The sequence below is a fragment of the Rhinatrema bivittatum genome, chromosome 1, assembly GCF_901001135.1.
Source record: "Rhinatrema bivittatum chromosome 1, aRhiBiv1.1, whole genome shotgun sequence".
NCBI classification, from domain to species: domain Eukaryota; kingdom Metazoa; phylum Chordata; class Amphibia; order Gymnophiona; family Rhinatrematidae; genus Rhinatrema; species Rhinatrema bivittatum.
This window is the reverse complement of record NC_042615.1, coordinates 505,124,878-505,141,803: the sequence shown is the minus strand read 5'-3', so window position 1 is coordinate 505,141,803 and position 16,926 is coordinate 505,124,878. Positions and strand designations below refer to the sequence as shown.

Below are 16,926 nucleotides of genomic sequence, written 5' to 3'. Positions count from 1 at the left end.
AAAAAATTGCACTAGCCTCTGTTTTATCAGAGATTCCATTAGTTTGCTCACCACAGAGGTCAGATTAACTGGCCTATAGTCCCCAGCCTCCTCCTTACTTCTACTTTTAGGAATAGGAACCATATACGCCCTTTTTAAGTTCTCTGGAACTACTCCAGACTCTAAAGAAGCGTTGAAAAGGTCAGCCAGTATATATAAAATATATACTAAATTTAGAGCAATAATATTGCGTCTCTCTGCCTGCAGTACATTTTGATACCACTAGATGGTGATATGTACACAGTTTTCAGTGAATTCTTATTTTAAGCATCAAAAAATCTGCCTGGCTCTTACTTCTACCCCACTGCCTCCTCTGTGCCACCTCACCTTGTATGATCTGGAGGGCCCTTTGAGTGGGCTTGCGGCCCAGCCTCAGCCGTAATTCATTGGCTTGTTCCTCGAGCTCCTGCAGCCGCTGCAGCGCATCAGCATAGACCAACCGCCGCTTCCTGCGCTGTTCAGCCGTAAGCTCTGCCCCAGCTAGTGCCAGCTTCCGGGCGGCTTCAGCAATCTGGTGCTGCAGGGAGAACTCGCGTTCCAAGACCTCCAGCTGAATGTCCTGAGAAAGAGAGAGAGTTACAGGGACACTCAGCCCTTCTGCACAGTCCCTGCTGTCTCATAGCAGGGTGTTTTATGGGAGGGGGGGGGGGGGGGGGGGGAGAAATCACATCCACAAAGGTTACTGTTTCTGATGTGCTGCAAAAGAGCCCTCTCTTCCCGAATGGCACTCACCTCTCCTCTGCTCATTCCCATGTAGGGGACTCTGTACAAGGCTCCACCCCTCCGGCGGACATGCGGAAGCCTCTCCCCTAATTCCAAGGGATACTCTAGTGGTACATGGCCGGTCAGCTCCTGGAAAAGAAGAGCAGGTGACCACTGCACACAGCATTGCCTCTACTAGGCACCATGCTGCCACCCTTCCAGCCCCTGCATACTCACAGCCTCCTGCAGGCACAGCCTCCTCAGCTCCTTCACTTTCATGCTCAGCGCTTCCTGCAGGCTCCTCTGCTTATCCATCAGCTCCCGAATTCTGTCTGCTCTCACTTTAGGATTCAGGTCACAGAAAGGAGAGCCTGCATTCAGGGGACAGAAATGAAGGGAAAGATGGATAGACAAGCGAGGATAAGAGATGGTAGGAGTGGCAAGGTCAGAACTCAAGGCTACTAATAGAGCACTGCAAGACAAACCCTATGGTTAAGGCTGAAGGCCACACAGCGAGAGGTGGTGGTAAAGGGGAGATTGGAACGCGGGTCTGCGGGTCTCACACCTCCAAGAGACAGGCTGCTGTACGCAATCCCTTGCCCCCAACCTGCTGTCCGCTCCTTGGCCATAATGTGGGATATAGGTAGTGGTTGGGATGGGTGGGGGGGGAGCTTGAAAGGAAGATACCTGGGGAGCTGTAGCTGGCAGGGGTAATGAGCTGAGTTCTCACGTCCATGGCCAGAGAAGCGTTCCCCGCTTCTGACCCCCAGGTATTGCTGGTGGGGGCTCTCTTCAACTATGGAAAGACGGCAAATGGTTACACCAACAGAGATTGTGCTTTTGTATATATGCATTTACACACACAGACCTCGTTTTATTATTAAACTGTACACTTTGAGGCAGAGGGACACTTTAAGGTGACTTCAAAGGCTCTGACTTCTGTCACTGCTGCTACCACATACTGGGGCCGATGCAATCCGGTGCTCAGCCGAGCGGACTGTATAACCGGCAGACGCGGGGTTGAATAGACGCCAATGAATCCCCTAACGTAATAAGGGGATTAGCGCCTATTCAATGCGCATCCGAAGCGGAGTGAGTCTAATAGCGCCCATCACATGCAAATGCATGTGATTGAGGCTATTCACATTCACTCCAGATGCAAAAAAAAAAAAAAAAAGTGTGTCTAGGACCCACATTTAGTGCTCAGCAATTAACTGCTGAGCGCATTTAAAACAAGTACAGAAAAGCAGAAAAAAATGCTTTTCTGTATTTGTTTGAAAAGCTTAAAGAAATTTTATTAAAAAGAAACAAAAAACAGTTGAAAGTCGGGTGCAGGAAACGGATGCTCAACTGACAAGAGTCTGTTTCCTGAACCCCCGGGTGTCAGTTTTCCTAACCGGCAGACGGCAGAGTTAGGAAAACTGATCGGGGTCGCGACCCCCTAATTTAAATATTGCATGGCCCGTTAAGAAAGCGGGCGCTGACTGTTCAGCACCCACCTTCTACGCAAATGCACTGTGTTAGCAGCAAACCAACAGTATATGACCTCGGGCCTTGCCCAGTACTGCAGCAGCAAAGCTCAATCACTGGACAGGCCGAACCAGCCCTACTTTATCCTCCCTGCACCTCTGGGCTTGATGTCCTTGCATTTTGTGAGAGAAACTTGAAGTACAAGTCCATAGATGCATAGAGGGTAAAACCCATGACCCAGAGCTATCTGAAGATCTCATAACCCTCCCCCTGCATGACTTGCAAGATCCCTGTTCCTCTGCATCTTTCCAAAATTCATCAATCTGGGCCACTCCCCTAAACGCTGCCCAGTGTCGGGTCTCAGGTTCTGGAGGAGATGGCATGGGGACGGGCTCCTTCTCTCCCTCTCTCTCTAAGTCAGTCTCTCCCTGTCCCTCGCTTTCTCGGTACGGCTCACGCTATGGATGGGGCTGCTTCAGAATCGAGGCTTTTTTCTAGAGAAAAGGTGGAGTAGGCGCCATCTTACCTTTTCGGGGCTCTCACGCGTGCTGGGCCGCAGCTGGTTGTAGGCCATTCAGCACGGCCAAAGAAAAGCGCCGAGGGAGTCCGTCACGGGCCCGTCGGCTGCTCCAACCACCTTCTCTGCGCTAAGGGGGAGAGAAAGGAAACAAAAAAAAAAAAAACTTAGGAGAGGAGGAGAAGGGTCTCTGACATGCCACATCCTCCCATGAACAGAAAATCCTGATATATCCCAACTATCTCCCAGGTAACGGTTACTACCACTATGGAAACTTATTGTTGCAAAGAGAAAAAAAACAAAAAACGAGAAAGCAGCACCCGGCATCCTAGTAATCTGCCACCTGTCAGGCAGCGCACAGAAGAATCAGGCCGTACATGTCTGCAGCGCCTCAACACACGTCCCACTATGCAGCCACCTCCAACGCGTGTGTGCCTGGCAGCACATATCTGGTCCCGTTTGGGATGAGAAGTCACTCTTATTATTTTGCTTTGTAAACTCATGCCATCCTTCTGCCTCACTCCTCAAACCTTGGAAGTACAGTGGGTGACGCACAGGAAAAGAGAAAGAGAAGAGGAATGTCTGTGGACCGGGAGCTCGTTAAAAGAATAAAAAGCGATGAGGAAACAAGAGGTTTGCTCTGGGTGAGCCCATCTGACGAAGAAGGTGGAGAGCAGACTCTGAAACCCAGCCAAAATTTCACAAGCAAGAAGTATAAACGTTCCTGGACAGGTCCCAGGAGTTTCGCTAGGGCTGGTACAGTGTGTGACTCTCCTCCTTACCCCCGAAACCAAAAAAGAGAGATTAAACATTAAAGCCAGAAACGACAAAAACAAACAACCAAAAAAAAACAAAACAAACAAAAGGGATCATTGTTTAGTTCAACCCAAATGGGATCTAGGTGTTCAAGGTCAGTGGCTAAGCTAGAGCTGGTGGCTTCACCTCTCACATGCTGAAGGACAGAGGGACAGCAACCTTGCAATTCTGGGAATAAATTTACAGAGGACTCAGATTCTGCCCCATTACATGCATGAAAACAGGAGTCCTGAGTCCTGACTACATTCCCAGGCGTGCAGTGGGATAAAAACCAGAGCCGGCCCAGGAGATCCCTGATGGCAGCTTAAAGCTGGGAGGGACAATCTCTAGACACAGCCCAGCTCTCACTAAATTGGCTCCAAGACTGAGCTGGCAACAGTCCTGGACAATCTCAGGAAGTAACCGGCCTCTGACCCTCCCCAGCCCCCACAAGGTACGGAGGGGAGGGGAGAGAGGTAGAGGGTGCTGCTCTCTAACAACCGGAAAGAAAGAATGACAGTTTCTGATACCTGCGCTTTTGCATCCAAGTTTTCTTTTAGTTTGTTTGGTTGTTTTGTTTTTTTTTCTAGATCCAACCACGGCATTCCAAAAAGAAAAATGGTGAAATGGAAGGTAAAGTCAGGTGGCTGCAGGGAAGAGCCAGGTTCACCCCCATCCGCACTGAGCAGGGAATGTATCTGACAACGGGTCCCAGTTCACCTCCTGCTGCAGACCCCAGTTGATTTCTGCCCCTCTCCTGACATCAACTAGGGATCCTCTTTGCTTATCCCAGGCCTCCTTCACCTCCCCCGGGAGGCCGCCCTGTGCATCCACCAGGGATATTTCCTAATGTTAACTCCCGAACCTCATTCCATGACTCCCCCTTCTTCTAGAACTTCCTGTCGGCTTTCTGTTTGCCTCTTCAGAATTATTTATACCTTTGAGGGATTTAAATGTAACTACCATATTTCCCTGTCTCTTTTCTCCTCTAGAGTACACATATTCAGATCTTTAGGACTCGTCTCATAAGTCCTGTGGTGCAGACTTTGTCCCATTTTGGTAGTCCTTCTCTAGAGCATCTCTACTCTCTCTCTCTCTGCCATTTTGGAAGTACGGACTCCAGACCTGGCCGCCCAAATGACCTGCACAGAGGCATTGGCACCATTTTCCCCCACTGGTTACACTCCCCAGCCCTCTCTGCCTCTGGCCACTATCCTACCACACTGTTCTGTGACCTTGAGATCTTCAGACACAATCACCCCATGGTCTCTACTGCACATCTTTTCTGCCCCGATCAGGTAACTGCGCCTTTGGATCCTGCAACGAGTCCCAGTACTCCTTGCCAGCCAGAGCTGCAAATGCCTTTCCCTTACACACACTCTCACACACACACACTCACTCTCACTCCCCCCCCCCCCCCCCCCCCCCCCGTTGACTCACTGCTGGATATAAATCCCACGGACCTCCAGAAGGGACTGTAGACACGACACGTTTGAGGAGGGGGGATGACCCACATGCGGTCTCAGTGTCTGTACAGAAACATCTCTGGATCGCGCCCACTTCAGATCCCCAATCACAGCTACCGCAGCCCACACAGGAGCCGGGCTTCTCCAGGATCAGGAAGATCTCAGTGCAAGGGCATCTTAGGAAGAGAGCAGGGAATACTTATAGAGCCCTGAAAAACTAAGCGCCGCCCCCCCCCGCCCCCCCCCCCCAGCAATCTTCCAGGCCGATGCAATAAGCCGCGAGTTAAAACAGGCGCCCGTTTTCCTAATGCGCGCACAGCACATCCTCTGGGCACCCAATGCGGTATTTAAATGAGGGGCTGCGTAAAAAAAGGACACGCTAGGGGAGAATTGTGCATCGCTACCGCTCATGCATCAGGGGCCCACAATACGAGCACCCGTTTTTATCCTGCTGCTGAGGTTGCTGGATGCCCATAGATAAGCGCCCCTTGCTATTGTACATGTATACTATGTGTCCAGAATTTTTTTTTGTTAAATCAAGCCCCATTATCTTTATTTTAAACACCGCAAGCAGTAAATTTAAGTGTCACAATGATAATAATTAGGAGGAACCACAGAGGACCATATTTTTAAATTTTTCATGAGCCATTGACTCATGGATTGACTTAACGCCCCCCTCCGGGACTAGAGTTAAATTTTCTGTGTTAAAAAGTGTGTATTGGACGCCCAGCGATTTTTTGCATCGGGGGTAACAGCTAATAGCCTCATCTACATGGAATTTACATGTGATGTGCACTATCGGCTATGCGTTTATTTTGGCACGTGTTTTGGACGCGCTAATCTCCTTATTGCATTGGATGCCAGTCTAGCGCGTCCAAAACACACGTCCAACTACGCTTAAACCTGTGCGTTAAGCTGCGTGCACTTTATTGAACTGGCCCCTTCCTGTTAATTCTCGGCAAGTCCAGGAAGCACAGCATCTTACAGGATGCCCAGGCCACGTTTACTGCTTCATTGCCTCCATTCGCTTTCTCCGGTACTCAACAGGCTACCCGGCCTGCAGTGGCTCAGCTGCCCTGCAGAAGTGCAGCAAGGGACAGGGAGAATCTGGGGGGGCTTGGGGCAAGACCGGGTGCCTGCGATACCACTACCGGTGTTATAAATACAAACTGCACAGGGCGGCTGCTGTCACGGGGCAATGTGTATGTATGCATGTGTCAGAGGCACCAGGAGCTATTTAAAGGTATGAATAGCGGGCGGAGCCCTCTCTCTGCCCATCTGCCATCCGTCTCTAGCTCTCGAGGCACCCATGGTGCTGGCAGCTGTGCGAGAGACTCAGGCATGCAGCAGTGGATGCCTCCGAACTCTGTGGCCAAGAACACGGGCACCACTGCCCCGCTCTCTCTGAAAAAGACTATAAGACAAGCAAAACTTAAGTCAAGGATTTTACTATTCTCTTGCTAGGTATATGTTTGTTGGAGGGGAAAGAGACAGAAAGAGAGCAGGAGGAGACAGCTGTAGGTACAGTATATCAAGAGGCTATCATAGGGCAGTCTCACTCTGCAAGAGCAGCCCATGGACTGACTACCAGCTCGTACCCCGCAGAATAGGCAGCAGCATAAAGGCTGACTCCTATGGCAGGGATTTCTCGAGTAAGGAGGCAAAGGGAAAGCATGCTGGATCGCTGCTTGGGGTCAGGAGAGCAAGATGACTCTCCAGAGGAAGCTTCAGAGACCTCGTGCCTCAGCGAGTGGGGGGGGGGGTAGCAGCCCTTGACAACAGCCAGCAGCTTTGCACCAGTGGGTTGCCAAGTAGTTGGGGACAGGGAGTAGCCTGCCCAGGGTTGTTATGCTGAGGTGATAAGGTTGCGGCGGTGATGCAACAGAGTCACTCTTGAGAAGGTGATGGCAGACTGTGTTCCCTGCTCTGGTCCCGCCCTGCCACATCATCGCTGGTAAGGGATTCCTGTTTATCTTCCTCCATGCAGAGCCTCAACTCCCTCCCCAGCTGGCTCTTGTCAGGAAGATATCATTTACTTACGGATGTAGATATTTTAATTGCTCTTTCTATTTACATCTCACAGTGATTTACAAAACATCCTTCTAACAAATAAAATACAATCTTTACATATAAAAAAAATAAAATCTACCAATTAACATTAATACAATACCATCTCTCAACAAATGTATAAAATTGTATCATCATTACCTACACAGACACCTTGCCACATAATTTAAACCCCCCATCCTCAACAGTCCCTCTCTTCTCCATTAAATAGCACTATAACAGCTTTAAGTTCTCTGCACAGAACATACCCTTTCATGACCACTCAACTATTATTCAGGTAGATCATCCCTGTTCCTTCTCATCTAGCGCTCATCAGGGAGCTATCTTGCACAGCCCTCCCCTCTGTAATATCATGTTTCCTCAATGCTGAATAGTTGGGAGGGCAGGGGCACAGAGATAAATAGAACAAGCGGCTGCATGCTGATGACATCATAGTAGAATGCAGACCAGATAAAGAAGCTGTGACCTCATTAGCTGGTGACAACCAGGGCCTCATTGTCCTGGGAGAGCTCAGATGGACAACTCTCTCACTGCTGCACAGATATAGGGAGAGGAGGGGAGCTCACAGCTTCTCAGTCCCTACAAATCCAGCCAGATTTCAAGGGGCCCACAACATTACAGTCTGCAGGCAGCCATGTCAGATTCAGATTTCTTTGTTGGCATGACAGTTTTACATGTGTTGTCAAAGAAATGTACAGAATGATTACAATAAAAAGCTGTTATTGTTTACCTGTCTCTTGCGCTTCTCTTCTCTATCTTGTAACCCGTTTCGCTAGTTATTGTTCTCTGTACTCCCATTCCCTGCCTCAGTTCATTGTACTTTCTACCTATTGTTTGATGAAAACCGACAAGATGTACCCTCTAATGTCGGTATAGAAAAGCCATGAAATAAATAAATAAATAAGAAAAGAAAGGAAACCAAATTTACAAAATAAGAATAATTATCAAGTCACAAGTTTGTGCAGTGAGGAGAGCGAGAACTGAATGCAGCCTGTGCTGTCACCCCAATAACATCCTCAGGCGTGTGTGCAAACACAGCACGTGTGATGCCTGGGGTGGGGTCCCATATCCGGCTGCCTCCTCCTGCTTACCACCCCAGGGGGGTGGAGGGTGTCAATTCTCATGTTTGTTGCAGCTGCCGGCAAACAGAACCGCACCCCTCAGATCTGTACACGCTTACAGGCCCCGGGGGCAGCAGAGTTATTAACTAGCTCCATGTCATCTGTACAGGCTAAGCCAGTTCTGGTTTTACCTCCCTTCCATTCATGGACTTGCACAGGCACAGGAGGAGAGAAGGAGGGGCCAAGGCTGACAGGAAAGCAGATGAATACCTTTAGCTATTGTGCACCTCCCACCTCAGACACAAGGCTGCAGTGTGTTCCTACCAAGCAAAGGCCCCTAGGAAAAGGGAAGAAATCTTGTGCTATTTGTCCCTGCCCCACCCCCTTTTCTTCCTGCCTATCAGTCCTGCCTATCAGTCCTCTCATCTTGTAACAATTAACTCAGCCAGATGTTCTCCATGACAGTACATGTTATACTTTGTCTGCCCCTTTCCTCCTCTCCCGCCCTTATGCTCTACTATGTCCAGATGTGCTGGACATGGGGGATGGGGCAGGTGAAGAAATCACTCTCTCTGGATAGGTCTTTCCACCCTTCCCCCCCCCCCCCCATGCAGCTGCAGCCCACAATCCTACAGGAACCATTTGGAGAGCAGCGGCATCTGGCAGCCCTCCCCAAACCCCATCCTCACCTGAATGCTCCCTCCATTAGAAATCCAAAGTGATCCAGAAGAGGTGCCTCGCTGGTGCTCGTCATCAGACAAGCTAGGTGCAATGCCCTTCTCAGCACAAAAGAGAAAGGAAAGCTCTGAATAAGATCAGAAGGGGAAATGACTGAGCTGGGTTGGAATGTAAAGACCTTAAATGAGAAGAATTTGCAGGTAGCCCCCCCACCTGTTTTATAAAACTGATGGCTTTTATTAGCTGAAGTTCGCATCACCTCGGAACAGAACACATCCCTCACTTTCCATGCCAATTTCACCCTGCAGTAACTCAAAGGAGAAATTAAAAGTCCACAGCAACACTTAATTATTACCAAAATGCTGGAAAAACACCACCACTATCATGACAGAGATAGGGGTGTGTTAAAAGATCACAGGGGGTCGTGGGGGGGGGGGGGGAGGGAGGACGGATCTCAGGCTATCATGTTCACTGGACTATAAAAACTTCAGACCACTGGCTCCTGATGGTGGAAGGTCCCCAAGTTTCCTGCAATTCTGCAGTATCTACTACATTATTTCCATTCCCCCCCCCCCAAGGCTTCCTCCTCTCCTCACAACTGCTCCGGAACCCTCCAGCAGACTCTGGCACTGCACCACTCCGGGTATTGTGAGGCGCAAACGGTGCCAATGAGGACCCCCTCTGATCCTGTGACCGTACGGGGGGGGCCCAGGCACTGCATGGTGCACGAGACGCAGGGCACTGGAGGCTGAGGAGGGACGGGGGAAAGGTGTATGGAAGATGGAGGAGAGAAGTGATAGCTGGTGGCGGCCGCTCTGTGTGTTGGAGAAGGGAGATAGTAGGTGAAATGGAAAGGAAGAAAGGAGGAGAACAGCATGGAGGGGAGGGAAGGTAACCTTGAAGAAGGAGAAACGGAGAGGGGGGGGGGAGATGGAGGCAGGGAGAGCTGACTGAGGAACCCTTTGAAGAGGAGAAGCAGGCTGTGGGGAAAGCATATGGAATAGGAGGAAAGAAGAAAATGAGGTGGAGGAAAGAGAATGGAATGAAAAGTCAGATAGGAAGCAGACAGAAAAGACAAACTAAAATCATTCCAACTCATGAAACAGGCCAGAGAAATAGTTGATTTAAGAAAGTATTTAAAGCTAGAATTGTCAATGAACTTTGCTTTTCTGTACACAGTAAGTAATATACAGAGTCATAGGTAAATTATGCACAATTGCTATTGAATTAAAAAGAACATTGCTGCAGAAGCTACTCTAGAAGGGGGGGGGGGGGGGGCGAATCCTCAGATGTAACTTTAGGGGTAAGTTATTACAGCCCTGGGGAGCGGGTGTCTGTCTCTCTACGTATTGAGGAATTTACAGAGCTGGAAGACTAACAAGTCGAACATGTCTGGTCAGGCCTCTTAATCTTCTGAGACAGCTCTAATTACTGTTTTATCAGCGGTTGCTCCTCGCTAGCTCAGTGGAGGAAACCCCCATACGCTGCGCCAGCTGCGTCTCTAACTGAGGCCACACTAGCTGCCCTTCAGCATTCACAGCCCTGTGGCACCATGTCAGCGATACTATTCCCCGTCAGGAAACCAGGAACAGCGCGCAACATCACTGCCTGAGCAGGGGGCAGGTCTGCTTTGCACAGCGCACACAGCCAGAGCAGAGGGCAGGTCTCCGTTACAAAACTGCGCACGATCGCCACCTGAGCAGGGGGCAGGTCACGCTCGTTTCATTAAACTAGTTTATTCTCCTAGGATGGATGTTAGTCCTCGCATGTGGGTGACATCATCCGATGGAGCCCAGCATGCCACTATCCACACATCCACGCTCTTCAGTCCTTTCTTTTCCGCAGAACTAATGTCTTGCAGAGGTGGAGCTCATGCGCTTTTTCTCGGGAAACTCTTTAAAAAGTGAGTTTTTTCACTTTTTCTCCTGCGCTGGGTCTCTCTCTCCAGTCCCTTTTCTTCGTCGGTGGTATTTTTTTCGTGCTTCTCCCGTACCCGCCACTCGTCGTGCCTTTTGTGGTCCCCGGTGAGCCTCGGGCATCCATCGCTGCCCCCAGTGCCCCTGGACTATGTCCCTAACGGATCCACACGACGTGTACATCCTCTGCCTGGGGGCATCGCACGATGTTCGGGGCTGCGAATTATGCACTCAAATGGCCAGGTTGGATAAGATGGAGAAGGTTTTTGGCTCGGGTAAATCCGAACCCTCTACTTTAGCATCGATGTCTTCAATGCCTAAGGACCGAGAGGAACAGTTTGTCCCTGATCCTCGGTGACCACTCCTCCCCCGAGGTTTGTGGGAGAAAACGATTCTGGGGATCACCCAATCTCGGTCTTCTCCAAGTCACGGACTTCAGGATCGCCTTTCTTTTCCTCGGTGCCGTGTAAGGACCGGGCCGAGCACCGTGAGAGGTCTCAGAAGCAGTGTCAGCAGTCCCCTTCTGCACGTGGGGCTGGGCTCGGGCTGGCTCCGGCGCTTGTTGCCTTGCCCCCGAAAGCAGTCACTGAAAGAGGAAACCCCATCCTCCCTCGATGCCGGTGGCTCAAGACCGTCCACACCAATTCCAGTGCCCGGTGTTGATCCTCTTCTGGGTTCCGAAGAGGAATTGGCCTCTTCCCTCCCCTCTCAGCCTGCTCTTTCATTGGAGGCTTTTGAGGAGAGTTGGAATGTCGGGTGCGCCTGGTGGTGGAACGTGCTTTGCGTGACAGGGATCCTGTGTTCCCGCCACCTTCCCTGACGCTGGTGCCCGCAGTGCTGCCACCCATGGTACCAGGGCTGGAGCCGTTGTTGGATCGAGTTACTGCCGGTACCCCGCAATTTCTCAATGGGCCTTCTAGCACTGAAATGCAAGGCATCCGAACTTGTCCTCGTTGGGGATTCGTCCGAGGGTTCGTCGATGCCATCTGCTCCACGGGGCTCTTGTGCCCCCCTGTCTGGCACTGCTGGGGCCTGGACCCAGGCCTTTGGGTTCCTCAATGCCTCTAGGTTCCTTGGGGCCCCCGTCTATGGATAAGCCCAGTCCTCCCCAGCCCCCATCTCTAGATGGCCGAGATGAGCCTGAGGACCCGTTTGACCCCTCGGGGGAGGGCACCTCTGATACTTCATCGGTAAATTCCGATCTTCCGTTGGATCCTTCCCCCTCGGAGGTGCGCCACCATTATCCGCCGAAGGACTTAACCTTTGTGGAGTCTGTCCGGGCGATGGCTGAAGCCATCCCCTTTCAACTTATGATGGAGGAAGATGCCCACCATTCACTGGAGATTCTCCAGTTCGTGGATGCCCGTAGGAGGTTGTAGCAGTGCCTGTTCCAAGAGATTTTCAGAGAGCTACTTCATCGGCTCTGGGAGCACCCACTCTCTGTGGCCCCGGTGAACCAGAAGGCTGATGGGGTGTATCTTGTGCAGCAGCCGGTGGGTTTTGAAAAGTGCCAACTTCCCCACCAAAGACGGCAAAGAGGTCAAAAACCCATTTCTCAGCCCCTCCTGAAAAGGACAACAGGGCATGGGATGTTCTGGGGAGGAAAGTGTTTCAAGGCTCCCTGTATCACCTCCTACCACCGTTATTTTCTTGACCCCCGCTTTGTAGTTCATTTATTCTATTTGAAATCACCCTGTTTGATGTATTTCCAACTTCGAGTTATATGTAAACCGATGCGATATATGTTTTTTCATGACCGTCGGTATAGAAAAGCTTATAAATAAATAAATAATATATGACCCAATATACCCGAAACCTCTGGAAATAAAATCCAGGAGGTTGCGGATGCCCTGGAACAGCAACCCCAGGAGGCCCTTGTAGCAGGGCCTGGAGTGCGGGAAGCACGAAGTACATGCTACCTATGACATTTTTGAGACGGCGTACCGAGTGGCAGCCGCCGGCATTTCAGCATGGCATCTCGCCTGGCTTCATGCCTCAGACCTCCGTCCAGAGGTGCAGGATTGGCTAGCTGACTTGCCTTGCACTGGGGATAACCTATTTGGTGACAAGGTCAAGGAGGCAGTCGCACAGCTGAAGGACCACCATAAGACCCTCCAGCAGTTGTTGGCCAGTACCCCGGCTTCGCCGGCATCTTCTAAGAGGTCTTCCCAGCCAGGACCGCGGAGACGTTCTACAGGCCGTGGAAGTACTATCCTCCTGCCCCTCACTCTCGACCACAACAGGCTGGCACTAGGGGCAGATCTCAGCAGCAGAGGGGCCCTAGGCCTCATCTCACACAGGATCAGGGTAGGTTGAGCCACCCCAACCTCCGGGCCTTGTCACTCACGGCCTGGATGTTGAAAGATTGATCCTGCAGCCATTTGACCTCTCAGAGGAAGTGTTTTGGGTCCTAGTAGCCTCAAGAAGGCCTTCCACCAGGAAGTCTTATGTTTTGAAGTAGAGGAGGTTTACAATCTGGTGTGAGCAGAAAGGCCTTGACCCCTTCTCCTGTCCAGTCTGGGAACTCCTAAATTACATGCTGCACCTTTCAGAGACCGGGCTTAAGACCAACTCCGTTCGGGTGCACCTGAGTGCCATAGGCACGTACCACCAGCTGGTGGATGGGTCGTCCATCTTGGTGCAGCCCCCCTTGTAGGGCAGTTCATGCATGGTTTGCTTCAACCGCTGCCTCTCCTAAGGGACCCTGCAGTGTCCTGGGACCTAGAGGTGGTGTTAGCCCAGTTGATGAGCAGCCATTTGAGCCACTGCGCTTCTCTGCTCTCAAGCATTTGACCTGTAAGGTCTATTCCTGATAGTGGTCACGTCGGCACGCAGGGTCAGTGAACTGCATGCCCTGGTGACTTATCTGCCCTACACAAGGTTCTTCCATGACCGGGTTGTCCTGCGCATATACCCTAATTTCCTGCCGAAGGTGGTTAGAGAATTCCACCTTAACCAATCCACTGTCCTGCCCACGTTTTTCCCCAAACCTCATTCCAACCCAGGGGAAAGGGCACTGCACACACTGGAATGTAAAAAGGCCATGGCCTTCTACCTGGACTGGACAGCAGGCCATAGACAATCCACCCAGCTGTTTGCCTCTTATGATTAACAGACTGGGTATGGCTGTTACCAAGCAGACTCTTTCCACCTGGCCAGCAGAATCATTGCCGCCTTCTGTGACCCAGGTGGGACTGCAACTGGTGGGGCCACATCACAGCTCATTCTGTTAGGGCTATGGCCACTACTGTGGCCCACTTTCATGCAGTTTCCATGGGGGAGATCTGCAAGGCTGCGAAATGGAGTTCTCTCCACACCTTCGTAGCTCATTATTGTCTGGTCAGGGACGACTGTCGTGATAGCTGATTCGGCCAGTCTGTCCTCAGAAATCTTTTTCAGCTGTGAATCCAACTCTTCCTACCTATGGCCCTATTTGGGGTTCAGGCTGTTCCCGATATTACCAACAGCACCTCATTTGGACTGTTGTTGTGCCCGTTGGCACCTAGTTTAATGTCTGTTGGTCCCATTGGTCTCAGGTCCAGCCCGTAGCTAGGGTTTCACCCACTTGTGAAGACTACCATCCTGCTTGTCCTAGGAGAAAGCAAAGTTGCTTACCTGTAACAGGTGTTCTCCTACGACAGCAGGATGTTAGTCCTCAGGAAACTCGCCCGCCACCCTGCAGAGTTGAATTCTCCTGGTTTGTTTGGTTTTTTTCGTGATCTACTTTAGGGACTGAAGAGAGACCCCGTGTGGAAGTGAGGATAGTGGCAGGCTGACATAAGTTTTCCGTGCCGGGCTCCATCGGATGCTGTCACCCACATGTGAAGACTGACATCCTGCTGACCTAGGAGAACACCTGTTACAGGTAGGCACCCTCGCTTTCCTCTCTCCTGCCCAGGAGCATACATTTGCAGTAAGAATTGGAGCCCTTCGGCTGGTTTTTGGGAAAACAAGCCACTTCCTAGAATACAAAGGTGTCTTTATCAGAGCAGAGCCTTTCCTGAAAGGGAAGGAAGTTGAAACCGAGAATACACCGGCTCCCTCACTCCCAGGACAGCTGCTCAGTCCCTGCCAGACAATAGTGAAAGCCATCACCAGCTCATTTCTCTCTCTCTAGAAAATCCCGTTTACTCTCTTATATTCAAACTTAGGGAGAACCTACTTTGAGCTTGGGCAGTGCTGCAGCTTGGCTGCTTTCCGTCTATCGCTGTGCGACCTGCTAAAGAATTTGATTTGATTTTTGTTTTACTGTACACCGCCCCAAAGCTTTTTGGTATTCCTGGAATATTAAACAGTAAAACTATGAGACAGGGGGAGGAAGTACTGGTGGCGGGGTGTGCAGCTGCATTGGGGTTCATGCAAGGAAGAGGCTTCCCCAGGTACCTGCAGCACAAGTGAGAATTGGTGAGCCGTTCGGCATGAGGACAGCATGCAGGAATGGGCCCCACCCCTACTAGCGGGACAGCCACCTGAAACACTGTTGGGGCTGCCTTCTTTCAGATGAGCAGAGTGTCTAAACTCAGCCTCATGGGTGCAGAGGGATGCAGGGGTGGCAGGAATGTGAGTCAGAGCTTCTGGCTTAGTTCCACCTCCCGTGGCGAGCTCCGTTGCGCTGCTTCACAGTTCGGCCACCGCTGCATCACTGCACAGCCCTGACACCTTGAAGTAAAGTCTGCGGCTATCTTTTTACCCGCAGACTTTACAGTGATTTTCAAAGGGAAAAAGTAGGCAAGTATCTTTTCCTTTGAGAAGATCCCACGAAAAAATGGCCACACAAATTTGCATTTGCTATTGTGTGCACATACAGGTCCATACACAGTAAAATCCGCAGGAGAGCCAGCGCTCCAAGGCGAGCGCCCGCTCTCCCGACGCGCGCCCAGGCACCTCTCCTGGGCGCGCGATTCAGTATTTAAATTAGGGCCCGTGCTAATAAGGAAGCGCTAGGGACACCAGCGCATCCCTAGCGCCTCCTTATTGGCAGAAGCGGCGGCTGTCAGCGGGTCTGACAGCCGCCGCTTAATTTTACCGGCGTTGGTTGTCAAACCTGCTGACAGCCACGGGTTCGGAAAACGGACGCCAGCAAAATTGAGCATCTGTTTTCCAACACGCGGGCAGATTTTTTTTTTTTTTTTTTTGGGGGCATCCGACTTAATATCGCCGTGATATTAAGTCAGAGGGTGTACAGAAAAGCAGTTTTTTCTGCTTTTCTGTACACTTGCCCGGTGCCGTCTGAAATTAAAATGTGTGGCTTGGCCGCATATTTTACTTTCTGTATTGCGGGTGGCTACCTAATAGGCCCATCAACATGCATTTGCATGTGATGAGCGCTATTAGTGTCGGGGGGGGGGTGTGTGTTGGCCGCGCGTTTTCCACGCGCTATTGCCCCTTTTTGTATAAGGGGTAAAAATAGTGCGTCGAAAACGCACGGCCAAACGGGGGCTAACGTTGTGCTCGGCCTGACAGTTTTTTTTGGGGGGGGGGGGGGAAATACATGCAGACTTTTGAAAATTCAAAACTCCACTCCAGCCCTGTCCCCAGGAACGTCTCTGCTCACCATGATTAAGCTTGAGTGCATCCAGGTCCCTACATGCATAGGTTTTCGGGCCTAGAGGGTGGGCAGTTTGGTAAGATCTGTATCTGTGATTAAAGCACTGCTTTACCCATGGGAATGGCTTTGAAAGTTTTTACAGGATTGTCCTTGAGAGAGGGAACCGTGATCAGTGATTAAGTTATTAAAATCTTGGGTAGGGGGGCTCTATAGGCTGGAGCCCTGATTCTGTTAGGTACCTGCTAGCAAGTCCTCTCCCCGCCGCTCACAGGTGTCGTCCATTGCCTCGCTCTCCCATCTCCCCAGTTCCCTCCTCACGCCCAGCGGCCTGATTCCCAGCTGACAGCAGAAGTCTGGAGTCTGTGGTGCAGTGAGCCCCGGTGTTTCTCTAACCCGCTCTTCCTGCCAGCTGGTGCCTCTCCCATCCAGTTCACGGCTGTCTGAACCATACGGTGTGCACTGTACAAACCTGTGGTGCACTACGCCGTTCAAAAACAGTTCATCTCAGAGATGCTGGTGGCAGGAAAAGCAGGTTAGAGGAGCCAGGCCGGCTTGTGATCTTCTGCTGTCAGCTGGGATCGAGTTGCTGGGTGGGGGTGGGGATGACGGTGAAGCCCAAAATGAAAAACTTGCACCAGGGCCCCGTGTGATCGTTGCTCCGCTACTG

At 51.0% G+C, this 16,926-nt stretch overlaps 1 protein-coding gene across 6 annotated transcripts in view; it reads right to left on the bottom strand.

Moving 5' to 3' along the window:
• Positions 1 to 16,926, bottom strand: part of CCDC120 (coiled-coil domain containing 120) — a 117,441-nt gene that overhangs the window by 20,988 nt on the left and 79,527 nt on the right. For 5 of the 6 annotated variants that reach the window (XM_029610538.1, XM_029610530.1, XM_029610513.1 and 2 more), the window contains 5 exons: positions 2,738 to 2,858; positions 1,429 to 1,537; positions 979 to 1,112; positions 772 to 891; positions 367 to 598 (listed from right to left, as the gene is read on the bottom strand). In XM_029610538.1, coding sequence (XP_029466398.1) covers positions 367 to 598; positions 772 to 891; positions 979 to 1,112; positions 1,429 to 1,537; positions 2,738 to 2,785 — 643 coding nt within the window. In that variant the 5' untranslated portion in view covers positions 2,786 to 2,858. Of the gene's footprint in view, positions 1 to 366; positions 599 to 771; positions 892 to 978; positions 1,113 to 1,428; positions 1,538 to 2,737; positions 2,859 to 3,105; positions 3,320 to 16,926 lie in introns of those variants that run through there. The other variant, XM_029610549.1, reaches the window with a different exon arrangement.